A 15383-nucleotide genomic window follows, 5' to 3' on the forward strand; every position below is an offset into this window, starting at 1 on the left:
GTTATAAGGTACAGCAAACTAAGTATTATGGTATCTGTTCGATGCACAGTTAGGGATTAATAGGGATTAATATTGATTAGTCACTGCAATACCATATTTATTCTAGGAGTTTTCTCGGAAACTACTGAGTCGATCAAACTGAAATAGACATTTGGGTACTTATGCATTTAACGAACCAGACGTAACTCAGCGTTTGGCTCGGATTTTTCCGGCGCATGACGTCAACATCCAGATAAAGCTGAGCATTGCCGATTAAATATTAACAACGCTACATAAAAAAAAAAATAAAGTAAAATTTTAAATGTAGAAACATAAACAAAAAAAAACGAAAAACCTACCGTTCATTTATATTTTTTTTTATTAAATGTCATTTTTGTTTTGTCAAATAAATAAATTTTAAGCAATTTTTCAATAAATAATAATTAGTAACTTTCTTTTCTTTTAAAAGCATTTTTTATATTTTAGAAAAAGTGAAACAAACTTTTTTGTGTATTTTTTTTTGCTAGTATTTATGTAAAAAACAACCAAAACTGGTAAAAAAATTGCCAAATCCCTGTGAGTGTTTTTTTTTCTTTTGTTATGCCAGAAAGAAACATTTTTCTCAGGAGGATGTGTTTTCCTCAGACTTTCGGAGGGCATCAGAAACTCAGCATGCAGCGTTGTGATTGGCTGACCGCATGTTATGTCAAGCAACAGCTAAATCTGAGCTGTTGAAGTTTTGTTCCGGAAAAATCCAAGCTGAACGCTGAGTTATGTCAGGTTCGTTAAATGCAAAAGTATGACATTTGTTATGATAAATGCAACCAACTAAATATTATGGTATCCATTTGATTCACAGTCAAGAATCAACAGGGATTAGTATTTAATGCAAGAATGAGCCCATATTTAAACATTTTCTACCATCAATTTGGCATAAAGCACTCATTCTCAGTCAACGGGCTATAACTTTTGCTCATTTTTAACATGCTGAAAAAGTCTAGTACAGTCATAAATTTTTGGGCCATCATTTTATTTCTTTTATGCGTATGCAGTGTGATGATGCATGTGAGTGAAAGCTAGCCAATGAGGGTGAGTGTTGCATGGATAGAAATAATATAATGGATGTATAGCATGAGCCACAGATATTGACGACGCCAGAGGAAAATTAAATCTAGACAGTATAAGGAGATGAGTGCAGAAAAATAGACTCTGATGCTATGGCCGCAGTAAAAGAATCGATTAGAGTTCTTAGGTTAATGGATGTCGAAGAATTGTGGGAAAGCTAAGAGAAACATGAAAAAATTTAAGGATGGATTTGAGAGAAAAAAAGCATAAATAAAGACCTGGCTAGACAAAGTGTAGTTAGGAAACCAATTTCTAAAAGCCGTCTAACACATGCCAGCATGGAAAACAGATGTTAAAATAGTGATGATTTTATTTTATCATGGTTCAAATATCAGGCAAACATTGTTATCAGTCAATCAGGATATTTTATCTCAGGAGGTCATATTACCAAGCACTCTCTCCACATTTCAGAGAGGGGATAGATTTATTTTTCACCTAAAGTGCCTTCATTCAGTGGAGGTGTCAATGAGATATGCTGGTATTTTGTCCTAATCAAAAATGCACCTTTTTTAAGGAGCTAGGTTGTCCAAAAGTTCAGTACTCAAAGTTTTAAGACGCCGGAAGTGGACTCGGTTTATCTAAATATGGAACGGAAGTCACTAAGCATGAAATGAAATACAAAACCATTGGAACCACTTCTTGTTTTATCATGAAACAAAAAAAAAAAAAAAAATATAAATAAATTTTTATTGTTTACATTTCCATCAATATTTTTTTAATATTTAAAATATATTCATATGGAAATATTTATTTCAAAAAAGTAATTTATACTTTCATTCCATTTATTCATTTTAAGAAACTTTTTTTATACAAATGTTTAAAATAAGTTTTTTTGGATAATACAAGAAGTGTTATAAAAAACTTTCATACATTATTTATGACAAAATTTTGTGATAAAACTTGTGAAAAACATAAATATATTATTTCAAAAAGACAACATTGATAGAAATGTAAATAATAAAATTTCTCATTAGTTTTTTTGTATGTAATACAAGTGTTGAAAGTTTATTATTTTTTATTATTTCATGATAGCACAAGAAGTGTTAAAACTAAAATAACCTTTTAAAAGAAATGATTTCCATATGGTTTCGTATTTCGTTTCATGTTTAGTGGTTTCCATTCGGCTCCATATTTAGGTAAACCAAGTCCACTTCCGGCGTCTTTGAGTACTAAATGTTTGACTTAACCAGAAGCTGATTATCCTCATATTAAAAACCAACTTTGTGTTTAACTTTGTGGAGGCAAGTAAACAGGGACTATTGAATAGTCAAAAGCATTAGTTGAGATCAAATGGGAGTAAAAACATTGAAATATGAATAGACAATTTTCAGTAATAGTCAGCTAACGTACATCCTAATTTCCGGCGTGGCTGCTACTGGAAGTGTGACAAAACAAATCAGTTTCTTCACTTTTTTCTCTCACAACGTATATCTATCCTGTGTATGTACTCTTGTTTTATTACATTTTTCCGATCTTTCTTTTTTATTTAAATATCATTGCAAAATTTTTTCGGTCTGATTTTAATTAAGAATTATTGAAATTAGTTTTATTTTTTTTATTATTAAAAACACTTTTGAAATCTTAAAAAAAAAAAAAAAGAATTATTGAAAGCGCCTTTAAAAATTTTAATTAAGTGTTGGAGACGCCCCTCCATGGGATTAATGGACGATCTCATTACGTCACTTCCTTCCGGCAGTCAGAGATCGGTACGCGACCAAGGAGGTCGTGTGCAAACGCCCTACAGTTGAGGAATGGTATTGCTCAACCCGCCTTGCCTGTAATATATGTGGATACATGTTTGTTTCTAAAAGTCATGTGTTTCTTTCGTTTTATTAAAATTTAACACTATAACAACTGGCGATGTACGGATTCGACTTTCACACGTTTACTCCACAAAAAAGGAAAAAAAATGAAATTAATTTGATTTCAAAAGAACTTCGGATTTACTGGTTAAGAATTTCGCTGGCAATTACTTTCTAAAAGCAAAATTCTAAAAATAAAAAAAAGAAAGAAAGAAACGAACGAAAGGCAAAGCTCTCGACTCAATAGTAAGTAATCTTTTTGTCTCTATATTTAAATTGAAAAGAACTGTACCAAACGCATTTTGGTTAATGCCGTAAAAATGAATTCGGTTGCTTATAGAAAGAGGGGGGGAAATAGAAAAATGTTGTCCAATTTCACCGAGGACACAATTCTAATTGTAACTTGCCTACTCTTTATTCTTATGCAAAGTTGGACATTTTTCAAATGAAGAGAAAAGTTGTTTTTTTTGCCTTTGCTTTTTGCTGCTAAGTTTATGCAAATTTTTAATGGGAGAGAAATGCCTCCCCTCTTTCGCTTTACTTGGACTAAAGGAAAGACTTTTTCATTGAGTGGAATTTTCTGAAACATTCTATTTTTAATTGCCGGTTCTAAATTAAATTGTTTTTTTCTTCCTCCACACACACGCATAAAATAAACCTAGCCATTTTGATTAACTTTCGGACAATTCCCCAATTATTTTTTATTGTATCACAGTACATTTTTTTTGTTTTTGTTTTGCAAGTAAAACTTTTTTGTCCACCCTCATATTGGGTTATCTCTAAGGTTTTTACCAAGAAGCAAGAGATACATTGCTCCTCCTCATACGCACACACTCAAGGAAAGGACATTTTCTGTTTTGTTATTATTATTTTATCTCTCTTCTCCAGTCAAAAACGGAAATAATTATTTTTTTGTGCGCTTGGAAAAGCCATTACAAAATGAAGGAGGGTAAAGCAATATTAATGCAGCTAATCAAGGTCCAGATGGAACAGCAGCAGAAGGCTGAGGAAAATTTAAAAGAACGTGATAAACAGCTCCACTTACAATTTCAAGAGAGGCAAAAAGCGTTGGAGGAGAGAATACTACTCCAACAACAGAGACAAGAAGAGCTATTGTTAAAAATGTTTGATAGAACGGAACACAAGGACAACAGCTTTGCTTTTTCCCAAAGTACAATATGGAACGCTATAGAAACGTTCAATTATCAACTGGAGTTGGATGGGACGTTTAATGCTTTCTATTGGAGATATGAGGACCTATTCACTGTGGATTGTCAAGAGTGGAGCAACGCTAAAAAAGTTCGACTACTTTTGAGGAAATTAGGGACCACAGAACATAGCAAGTTTGTGGATTATATTCTCCCCAGGAAGACGAGTGAATTGGAATTCTCTGAAGTGGTCAAACTTTTATCCGAACTGTTCAGCCCGAATACGACGCTCTTTCATAAAAGATGAAAGTGCTTTAACCTGCATAAAAGCGACGATGACGATTACCTGACCTTTGCGTCCATGGAAATAAACACTGCGATGATTTCCGTCTATTTGATTTATCAGCAGATGACTTCAAGTGTTTAATTTTTGTGCAGGGTCTAGTGTCATCCAAAAACGCTGAGATTAGACGATGTGCTCTCTCTAGACTTGAAGGCGAACAGGGCCTCACCTTCCAGAAGTTGGCCGAGGATTGTCAACCGGTAGTCTGCATAAGGAACAACTCGAGACAACATTCATTAGAAGGACGACTTTCAGACCGGAAAAATACTCACCCCGAAAAAGCAAAGCTGGAAGTAAGAAAACTCAAGCTACACCTAATAAGTACCACCCAGTCACAGGACCCGGATCCCCTACAAACCCATGCTATCACTGCGACGGGAAACATTGGTCGAGTCAATGTTTTTACAACCATAAGTACTGCAACAAATGTGGCAGGAAGGGCCACAAAGCGGAAGAACAAGGACAAAAACAGCGTCCGACAGACCAGATCCGACTTGGATTCAGATAAGAACCGGCGCAAATATGTCACAGTTAACATCGCAAATAAAACATCAACAATGGGATTCCGGATCAGACCTGGCCATCATTAACCTTAAGACGTGGAAAAGGCTAAGGAAACCAACCATGTGGAAGACGAACAAATCAGCTCGAGCTGTGACAGGCGATAAAGTGGAATTTGAGGGAGTGCTCACACTCCCGGTGACCTTAAATGGTGTTACTAAAAAAGTGAAAGTATATGAACATTGGACATTCGAAAACCTCTTACTGGATGAAGCGATTCGAATTGTGGGACCAACCTATGAATAAATTCTGTCATAGAGTAGAAGACTCATCTACGGAGGTGCAACAACTGAAGGCCAAGTTAAAAGTGGAATTTCCAGAAGTATTCTCACCAGGACTAGGAAAATGTACAAAGGCTATAGCAAGATTCGGACTAAAAGAAAAAACTCTGTCCGTTTTCAAGGAGAAACGAAACGTCCCATTTGCAGCAACAGAAAAAATCGACAAGGAATTGGATTGGTTAGAAGAGGTCAGAATACTCTCGAAAGTAAGCAGCAGTGATTGGGCAGCCCCCACAGTATATGTGACCAAGAAAACAAACCAGATTCGTGTATATGCGGATTTCTCCACGATTCTGAACGCAGCCATCAAAGATTACCACTGTCCACTCCCCACACCAGAGGAGATATTCAACAAATTAAATGGTGGTAAAGTATTTTCTAAGGTGGATTTGAGCGACGAATATTTGCAGATCCCCGTCGAAGCAGAATGTTCAAAACTCCTCTGTATAAATACACACAGGGGACTCTACAAGTTTGAAAGGTTAGCTTTCAGAGTCAAGGTCACACCTGCGATTTTCCAGCAGGTCACGGACTTCATGCTGGGTGGCCTCGATTTCGCTTTCGCCTACTTGGATGATATTGTTATAGCCAATAAATTCACAGATGAACACCAAAAATACATACATGAAGTTTTTGAAAAAATTCAAAGTTTCGGTTTGAAAGTAAAAGAAGCAAAGTGTGACTTCCTGATGAAGGAAATACGTTACTTAGGTCACATTATTGATGAAGATGACAGACACCCTGATCCTGAGAGGACGGAAGCCATAAAGAACAATAACGTGCAAGCACTACAAAGCTTTCTGGGCTTGGCTAATTTCTACCAAGTCTTCATCAAGAATATGCATGATTTGCGCGCCCCACTAAATAAACTGTTGAAGAAAGAGAAAGCCTGGGACTGGACGCCAGAATGCCAGAAGGCGTTTGAGAAGATTAAAGAGACGTTAACTTCAGATTTTTTTTTTACACACTCTTATCCAAAGTTGAGAATAATAGTAGCGTGTGACGCAAGCTCATTTCATGTGGGAGCTTGCATACTTCATATAATGCCTGACGGTACCAGGAAACCAATCGCACATGCATCTAGAACGCTACTAACGGCCGAAAGACAGTACTCTCAAATTGAAAAAGAAGTCTTGAGTATTATATTCGCTGTGGCAACGTTTCATAGAAAATTTACATTGCAGACAGAAAATTTACATTGCAGACGGATCACGATTTTTGGTTCCAAAAAAGGCTTACCGACATATACAGCTAATAGACTGTTGAGATTACTTATTACTGAATTATGATTCCATGCTGGAGTACTTATCTTCGAAACAAATTAGCCATGCAGATAGCCTATCTAGGCCGATACCATTGAAAAAGGATCCGTTTGAAGATTCCATCATTGCCACTCTTCAAACAGATGGGGAAATAAAAATGATGATGGGCAACATAATCAGAGAACTCCTGGTGTCTCTACCGGAGATTAAAAGGGAAGAAGACAAGGATGACTTCATCTGTGACATAAAAAAATAAGATCGCCATAAAGGGCGATGTTCCGGAAGTATTTTTGCTTTGCGATGAGGTTTTACTATATGGCAAAAGAGTGGTGATTCTCCAAAAACGAATTCTACAGGATTTTCACACAGGACATCCTGGGAAAAATCATATGAAGAGTTTGATGAGGTGTTATGTCTACTGGTCTATTAGGGACAAGGACATTAATGAGAGGATAGACTCGTGCACAGACTTTGCCCTTGCAGCTAAATCACCACCTATTACCATTAAGCCTTGACTGAAGACTGGCCAGCCATGGTCTAGGATGCACATTGATTTTGCGGGTCCGCTCGAGGACAATTATTACTTAATCGTAGTCGATAGTTACAGCAAGTGGCCTGAGGTATTGAGGTGCAGAAGACCGACAACTGGAACGACTATAAATTTCTTAGATGAACTGTTTGCGCGTTTCGGTGTAGTCGATTGCATCGTAAGTGAAAATGGAACCCAGTTTACGTCTGCTGAGTTGAAAAGTTTTTGTGATACGTTCCAAATTAATCATATCACCACTCCCCAATACCATCCAAGGTCGAATGGGCAAGCGAAAAGCTTTGTGGACACTCTTAAAAGAGCACTGAAGAAGGCTCAAGGGACCCCAACAGATGAAGCATTTCAACAATTTCTACACATGTATAGGATTACACCCAACCTGAATACACCAACAGCAGTCTCATGTGCAGAAACAATATTTGCGCGGAAAGCGAAATCCGTTTTTTTTACCCAAACAGTCAAGGCCATTAGTGACCACTTGTGCACCCAGTAAACGTTTCATGTCAGGTGAAAGAGTGTTTTTCAAAAGTTATAAAAACAACACATCATTCTGGGAGGTGGGTACAATTACTAAGAGTGTTGGTGACATGGTATATATCATCCAAGGACCAACATATACTCAAAATGTCACCGGAACCAATTAAGAAGATGTCTAACAGTTGAAACTTGCGAGCCCACCATTGGAAGATAAGCCAATAGACATTGTCTTTGAAAATTTTGATCTTGAACCTCCTCAACCAACACCTGAACTACGGAAGTCATTCCATAAGAGAAAGTTTACAGAGCCATTGATGGTAAACCCTAAAAGGAAGAGGTACTGACAGCTTTTACGAACAAAAAGCTTGGGAGAGGGTGTTGGAGACGCCCTTCCATGGGATTAATGGACTATCTCATTATGTCACTTCCTTTGGTGATGTCACTTCCAGTAACGAGTACCAGTGCCCGGCAGTAAGAGATTGGTATGCGGCCAAGGAAGTCGTGTACAAACGTCATACAGTTGAGGAATGGTATCGCTCAACCTGTCTTGCCTGTAATATATGTGAATACATGTTTGTTTCTAAAAGTCCTGTGTTCCTTTCGTTTTATTACCATTTAATCCCATAACATTAAGAATTATTGAAATTAGTTTTATTATTATCTTTTAAGAATTATTGAAAAGACTTTTTGCGTTCTTTTTTAAAAGAACTATTAAAAATACGTTAAAAATTTTAATTAAGAATTATTGAAATTAGTTTTATTGTTTTGAAAAAAATTTTAAAACATTTCTTTCACTTTTCTATTTCATTTCAATAAATCATTTCACAATAGAACTACTGAATAACGACAAAAGTGAAGGAACTGTTTGCCTTGTCACTGCTTCCAGTAGCAGACACATTGGAAGTTAGGAAGTACGTTAGCTGACTATAACCCAATTTTCTTTCATCGTCGGTAAAAAAAAATATCACATGGCTAAAAGAAGGTTTTCTACCAAAATATGTTTTGATATATTTATCACTAGCATCGTTATGCCCAAGTTCTATGATTACCGATCATCACGATGTTTCTATGTTCATCCTATATCATCTGAGTAGCTACAGAATTGAAATTGGCTTAATAGGAATACATTGATGAAATGGATGCATGAGAATTCAAAATCGTTATGTAAACTAGCCCAAATTGAGATCGAAATTCGACTTGCTACAAAATTTGAGAGATCAACTTCTGTCAATTTTCTGGTCCCTCCACCCCTCTCACTCATCCACTTGTTTGTTGCTACTAAGCAATAAACATATCGGTACTGATCCAGAACTTAACCCAAGACTTTGTCGGCATCTTCCAGCAATTTACGGTAAGCAGCTGATAAGTTAAATATGCTAAAACAAAACTTAAACACAAGAAGTTAATTTAATGGTATAAAGGAATGTTTGTTTTTCATTAAAAATATTTTTTTTGTTTTTCTTTTTCATCAAATGTTTTAAGGAAATAATTTTTTAAGACAAAAGCATGGGCACAACTACGAACGAAAATTAATTTTATTTCAAAGTAGCAAATGAGCGCGAACTTGCGTCACAAGAAAAGGGGGAAAAGGGACAGCATGTAGTTGAGCAAAAGAAAGTGATCAGATAATTTTTTTTTACTCCTGCATAACAAAAGTAAAATGGCACCATATGGAATGGAGGAGAAAGAAAAACGCAAACCGGGTGAGATAAACGTGTGGCCCTGTGGTAGCAGTGTGTGTTAATCTCATAGCAGACAAAATGTACAGTAAAAAACAAAAGCAAAAAAAAAACAAGAAGCAAGCAATTTTAGGAAAGTAATGGCAATAAATGCCTTTTGTTAAAACAGAAAAAAAAGCCGAGTCGGATTTTTGTTTCCTTCCTTTTTTATTGTTTGTTCTGTTGCGGTTTTAGCGTATTTGCCACGTTACATAATGATTATATAAGGGTTAGGATGGATGTTCATGTTCTACATTTTGTATTCTGGCACCTCCATGCAAATTTGTCGGTAATAGGGTTTCTTTCAGTAATCTTACAGAGACTTTCGCACATTTCTTATAGCTAACCATGAGCCTTCTTTCATGTCATAAAGCGATTACTTCACCAGGAGACTTAATAATTTTACACAGTCTGCTGTAGTTCATCTTTGTTTATAAAACAAAATGTTTGTTTTTTTGTTGCAATGAAGCGATTTCATTGAAACTTGTCGTCTGCTAACAGCTGATTGATGCTTAGTTAATCACGTGGGCTTTTTTCCAGATGCTTACCGTAAACTGACAGAATATACTGACATGACTGGTTCTTGATCAGTACTGAAAATGATGTGACAATTCTAATTAATCTTGGACCTGGCACAACAAACCCACATTCTGTACCTATAATCACTACAGCATGTCACTTACATGTAAAAAAAAAAAGTAAATACAAAATTAAAGCCACAAATTTGATTAGGTTTCTTAATTTTTTAGATGAGGATTGATTATTCGTATTATTTGAATTCTTTAGATTAATGTTCTCATCTTGAGTGTCATTTTCACATTGTTTCAGTCTATGTAACGTCTAACCTTCTTCAGATGTATTTTGTCAAACATGAGAATTTTTCTATCGAATTCAGAAATCTTTCCTTTGAATTCGAGAATTTGCACGAAATTTTGAACAGAACCATTTACTTAATCTATGGTGATAACAAGCTCTCATTCTGTCAGCCATAACCGGGTAGAATTCCCAAGTAATTCACAATTATATCATCAACCTCCAGAAAAGTGTAATTTACAATTGTATTTTACCAAGTGCTTTATCCACTATGCCATGCGTCCTTGCGGTCCTTGAAGATTCCCAAGTTCGACAGAAAGATTCCAGAGTTTGACAATATACTCCAACTCCACTTTGGACCCAGCAAACCACTCCATCTCAAATATTCCTTTGTGAACAGAAACCACACTCAGGGATCTAAAACTCACTCCTTTCTAAGTTCGTTATATTATTAAAAACGTAGACACTTAACAAGTATATGGACCTGATTTCATCCCGGCTATACTATTAAAAAAATGCTCTGCTAAGATTGCACCAGTTCTTTCCAAACTCTACAACAAATGCCTCACAGAATCTTGCTTTCCTGACTGCTAGAAAACTATTTCTGTGGTACTAGTTTACAAGAATTCTGACAGAAGAACTTACCCACTAAATCATCACCCCATTAGCCCCTCCCTGTCTTCGCCAAAATTTTTGAGATCTTAATTAATCAAGCACTAGTCCACCAACTCACAGATACTAAACTTCTTTCCAACCAACAGTATGGATTTAGGCAAGTCTGATCTACTGCAGATATCCTCACTGTAATCTCTGAGCGTACATACCATGCACTGGATAAGGCGGGGGAGGCTAGAGCAGTAGCCCTAGATATATCCAAAGCCTTTGACAAGGTATGGCACAATGGTGTTTTCATGAAAATTAAATCTTATGGTATTTCTGGACGAATACTTAAATAATCAAATTCTTCTTAAATAAGAGAAAAATACAGATTATCCTCGATGGTCATACTTCCAAAGAACATGATATAAATACGAGTGTGCCTCAGGGATCCTTGGACATTTATTATTCCTCTTATTAATAAATGATCTCCCTGATAACGTTATCTCTTAGACGGATATATTTACTGATGATATCATGCTCTATACCAGACACAAAGGGAAAATGAATAAACAAATATCTAAAGAAAATGGCTGAAACCTTAGAGGTTGTAGTGGAATGGGGACATTAATGGATGGTAGCATTCAATGCTGCTAAGACTAAGCTTCTTTGCTTTAATAATCACAAGAAATCCACTGATAACCATTGTTAATGACACTCTACCTAAAAGCTTTTGTTCAAACTTCTCGGCTTAACATTCACAGGGAACATGAATTGGAACAAATATATTGAGAATATTGCCAAGATTGCTGCAAAGAATGTGGGCTCTCTCTACCGTGCTAGAAAGTTACGTCTGAGAGTATCCTGTACGTCTACAAGGCCACCATTCACCCATGCATGTAGTATTGTTGCCACATTTGGGCTGGTGCATCTGCTACTAGTCTCTCACTCTTAAACAAGATTAAAAAAAGAGTGGCCAACCTGATAGTTCTCGCACTATCAAAAAAACTCTTATTGACGAAATGTTGCATACCTGTGCCTATTTTACAAATATTTTAATGGAAGGTGTTGTACTCCTTGACATAAATACTCCTGACTAATCTGGTAAGCAGCAAAATTCCACCCCTACACTGTACAGATCCCTAGATGTCAGAAAACATTCTACTGAAATTGTTTCTTCCCTCGAACTGCTAGATTTTGGAATTCCTTCCTAGGTCCTTGCTACCCCGACTGTTCTGATATACAGACATCTTGCTGCTAAACTCCTGCATAGTATCTCTGCAAATGTTGTTCCAAATAGTGGCCCCTTACATCCAAGTGGCTCTGTGCCTTGTTTGGAGTGAAAAAGCAATAATAAAAAAAGGTCAAGGATCAATTTAAACATTGCGAAAAGAACAGTAAAGATGAGAACAGTAGTTCAAAGAATACAAAAATAATACGAACCATTTAATTACTTGTAATATTTTGCTGAGAAAGAGTTGTGTGTGATCTTAATATCAAGTTACGTTCTTTTTTTGTTTTTTCTTCGATGATTTATATATATTCTTCTTCAGAGAGCTCACCTAAAGAAGATGAATCAGGCAAAGCAATTGCGAATGGTATAAAGAACGTAGGGAAGATAATTAATGCAGGGAGGAATTTCTTTCAAACGCACAAGAAATTTGATGTCACTAAGACAACTATTCCTTACCATACTGGACTCGCCGCTCAATATGGTTTCTTAACCTCAGAAACAATCAAAGAAATGGATACACAGTTGAAAGTAAGTGACCATCTTTTTTAATTAAATTACTTTATTTAAAAAATAAATAAGTATATACTAGCTGTACCGATCTGGTGCTACCCGGTAATCTTTTTACTTTCATTCTTGTTCCGTGTGCTATTTTTTAGTTTGCGATACTGGTGTGATCAGATAGTTTATGATCAGTATTATTTGTAGTGTAGTTTGAGAAAGTTTCTATATGCTGACATAATTTTGTATAAGATTACAGGAAAAACAAATGCATTATAGGTTTTTGATTTGATTTTGCATGTTATATGTTTAGAAGTTATGACGTTTTTGTTCCTTGTGAAGATGATCCAACTTAAGCCGATTCTGTGATTTACACCTGTTTGCCTGTAGACAGCTTGTGCCCGAGGCAAACAAACTCTGTAACTTGTTCAATTTGTTAGCGGTGTATGCTGATTGCTTATTGACAATAGCAAGTGGTGTTCCCTGGAGTTCGAGTAACAATAAGTCTCTCCAAATTTCTAGCACACTTCATCTCTTCTGATAAACATTTCAAATTACTTTGTGTTCACAATATCTGTTTATCATTGCTTTTTTTTTTTTTTTTTTTTTGCTCACAACGACCATTGGCAATAAGTCTCCCTAAAGTTCCAATACTCTCCGCATTTTTTAGTAGAAGCGTGGTCGGTACTCTCTTTTTATGAGCGGTCATGTATTTAATCTTAGATTAATATAAAGAACAACTTCTTCCGAGTACTTCGCAAGATTATCCAGCAATAACTGCAAATCAGAGCTGGAGTTATTGGTTGCAGCTATGTCATCTGCATAGCTCGGATTAGACAAAAGATGGCGACCAATTGAATAAGACGAGTTACGGTGTTGATCTGTTTTACAAATAACTCATGCTGTAAAGTTGCTGAATAGAAGTGCTGAAAAAAAACACCACCTTGCTTTTGTGTAGGTAATATTATTTAATCTCTCAATAAAATTATAAAAAATTAAAAAAAAAAAAAAACTGTGGACTGTCCGACCGCCCTTGCTTGCATCTTGTCTATCAAAAACATTGTTGTCATAGAAACCAGCTTGTATTTAATAAAATTCACATTCTTTCCACAGTCCAACCATATTGGGTACAAAAAAAACTTCAGTTTTTGCTTAACTTGTAGACATAGTTTCAATCATGAAACTGTTATTTTTATGTTTTGGTTTTGGTTTCAATTCTAGCTGATAGCACTCAAATCATAGTTAAATTTTTTTTTTTTTTTTTTTTTACTTTAGAAACCATGACTATATTATATATTGTGCATGATGTATAGCATGAAATAATTGACTCTGTGATAATAAATATGAAATCTGTGTGAATTAAAATATCATCCATCCAGCACAGCCGTAGCCAAGATTGAACTCACTACACGAGTTTGTAGCATAATTCAAATCTTGTCAATAGCTAAATACTTGATGCTTCGCCAGGGCTATTAAGGGTATTTTTTTTATTATGACGCCATCACTAGATGGGTGTCTACCACGGCTTAAGAGAGTCCCATCTACCATCGAGAGAAGAACAGGCCACACTAGTTTCTCCACCTGGTATTTTACCTTCTCATTATCAAATATATTTAAGCATATTTTATGACAGGGTAATGCCGGCCCCCATACTAGTCTCTCAATAAAATCATTGCATGTAAATATCTGCCAAAACTTTCTTACTTTTAATACATGAGGAGTTGTTAATAATTTTAAAGCCACTTTAAATGATTCCTTATTTGACAATTTTAAATGCTTCTAAACTAGTTTCAAATTCTGAAGAGTCATAAAATAAAGCACTTTATCCTGCCTTTACAGAGTTTAAAATAAACTTTGTAGCCTAGTAGTGGATGCCCTTTTCTCTTCCCAAAGAAGAGACACTGAACATGTCTCTGCTATATCGTTATTTTTATGGCAAGTTCTCGTCAGAGCTCCAATCTGTGCCCCTCCCCCTGTGCCACACTTTCATGAAAAACACTTGCCTAGCTGAAACAAATATCAATAATTTCTCCCACTCTCTATCCGTGTTTAAACCTAAACGTGAATTCCATGGACAAAGTTTCTTTCTTAGAACTGCACGCCTGTAGAACTCTCGTCTGTTTCCCTGCCTTTCAGCTAACTACAAAATGGTTGTCTTCAAGTTCAACATAAACAAGTTCTTGATGAGTCGTCTTCTTACGTAATCAAAGTTACCAAATTTAACGATTACTACGATATTTTCCCATTGATTACTGTACACTCATTATTATTTATCCTTGAGAGGCCTCCGGACCTTAATAAGTGGCGACTCCTTGTAAAAAAAAAAAGAAAAAATTATCAATAAATATTAAAGATTAATTAATAAATATTTTCCAAATTTCAGTTTCTTTGAAGTATTTTAAGTGTTTTTTAGAGGGTACAACCTTCCATTTCAAATTTTAAATATTTCAGATTTGCGGTAAATTTCATCCATAGTCATCAGATACTAATTACGTAACATTCCCTGAATTTCAATTTCTTGATGAGAACCCTTAAACTTTCGCTGTAAATTTTAAACATTTTCTAAAGTCAAAAGAAGAAAATGGACTTTGATCCAAACTGGAATAAGGATCTTAGACATAAGATTTAGTAGTATGTTGGGAGAATTAATTTTATCTGACCTGGGATGGGTTATCTCTCTCTATATATATTTGATACAAAAATGATGGACGACATTTATATTGAGTTTTACGATTGAATTTATGTAATGTTTTTCTAAATTAATCAATTAAAAGTTCTTTATATGTAGGATACTTATAGTCTTTCTCTTTTATGTGATTTTTGGGTTTCATTCTGTCCATAGTTTCTTTTTTTATTCTGTGACAAACTTGAATGTCTATTAGATAGAAAACGTAAATTACATTTTTCTTCTTTTTTTTTTCTTCTTCATTACCGACTGATTTTCTCTTTGTCTAATTTTTACCCACATTAATTCTCCATCTCCCTTTTTCTGCATGGC

General features: G+C 35.4%; 1 protein-coding gene across 2 annotated transcripts in view; it reads left to right on the top strand.

Moving 5' to 3' along the window:
- The window catches only part of LOC145258235 (uncharacterized), a 50167-nt gene that overhangs the window by 13076 nt on the left and 21708 nt on the right, over nt 1-15383 (top strand). For both annotated transcript variants that reach the window (XM_080116198.1, XM_080116197.1), the window contains one exon: nt 12207-12415. In XM_080116198.1, the coding sequence (XP_079972324.1) occupies nt 12207-12415 (209 nt within the window). The remainder of the gene's footprint in view (nt 1-12206; nt 12416-15383) is intronic.

The sequence above is a fragment of the Euprymna scolopes genome, chromosome 33 (assembly GCF_053919585.1).
Source record: "Euprymna scolopes isolate OS-2025 chromosome 33, ASM5391958v1, whole genome shotgun sequence".
Lineage (NCBI taxonomy): Eukaryota > Metazoa > Mollusca > Cephalopoda > Sepiida > Sepiolidae > Euprymna > Euprymna scolopes.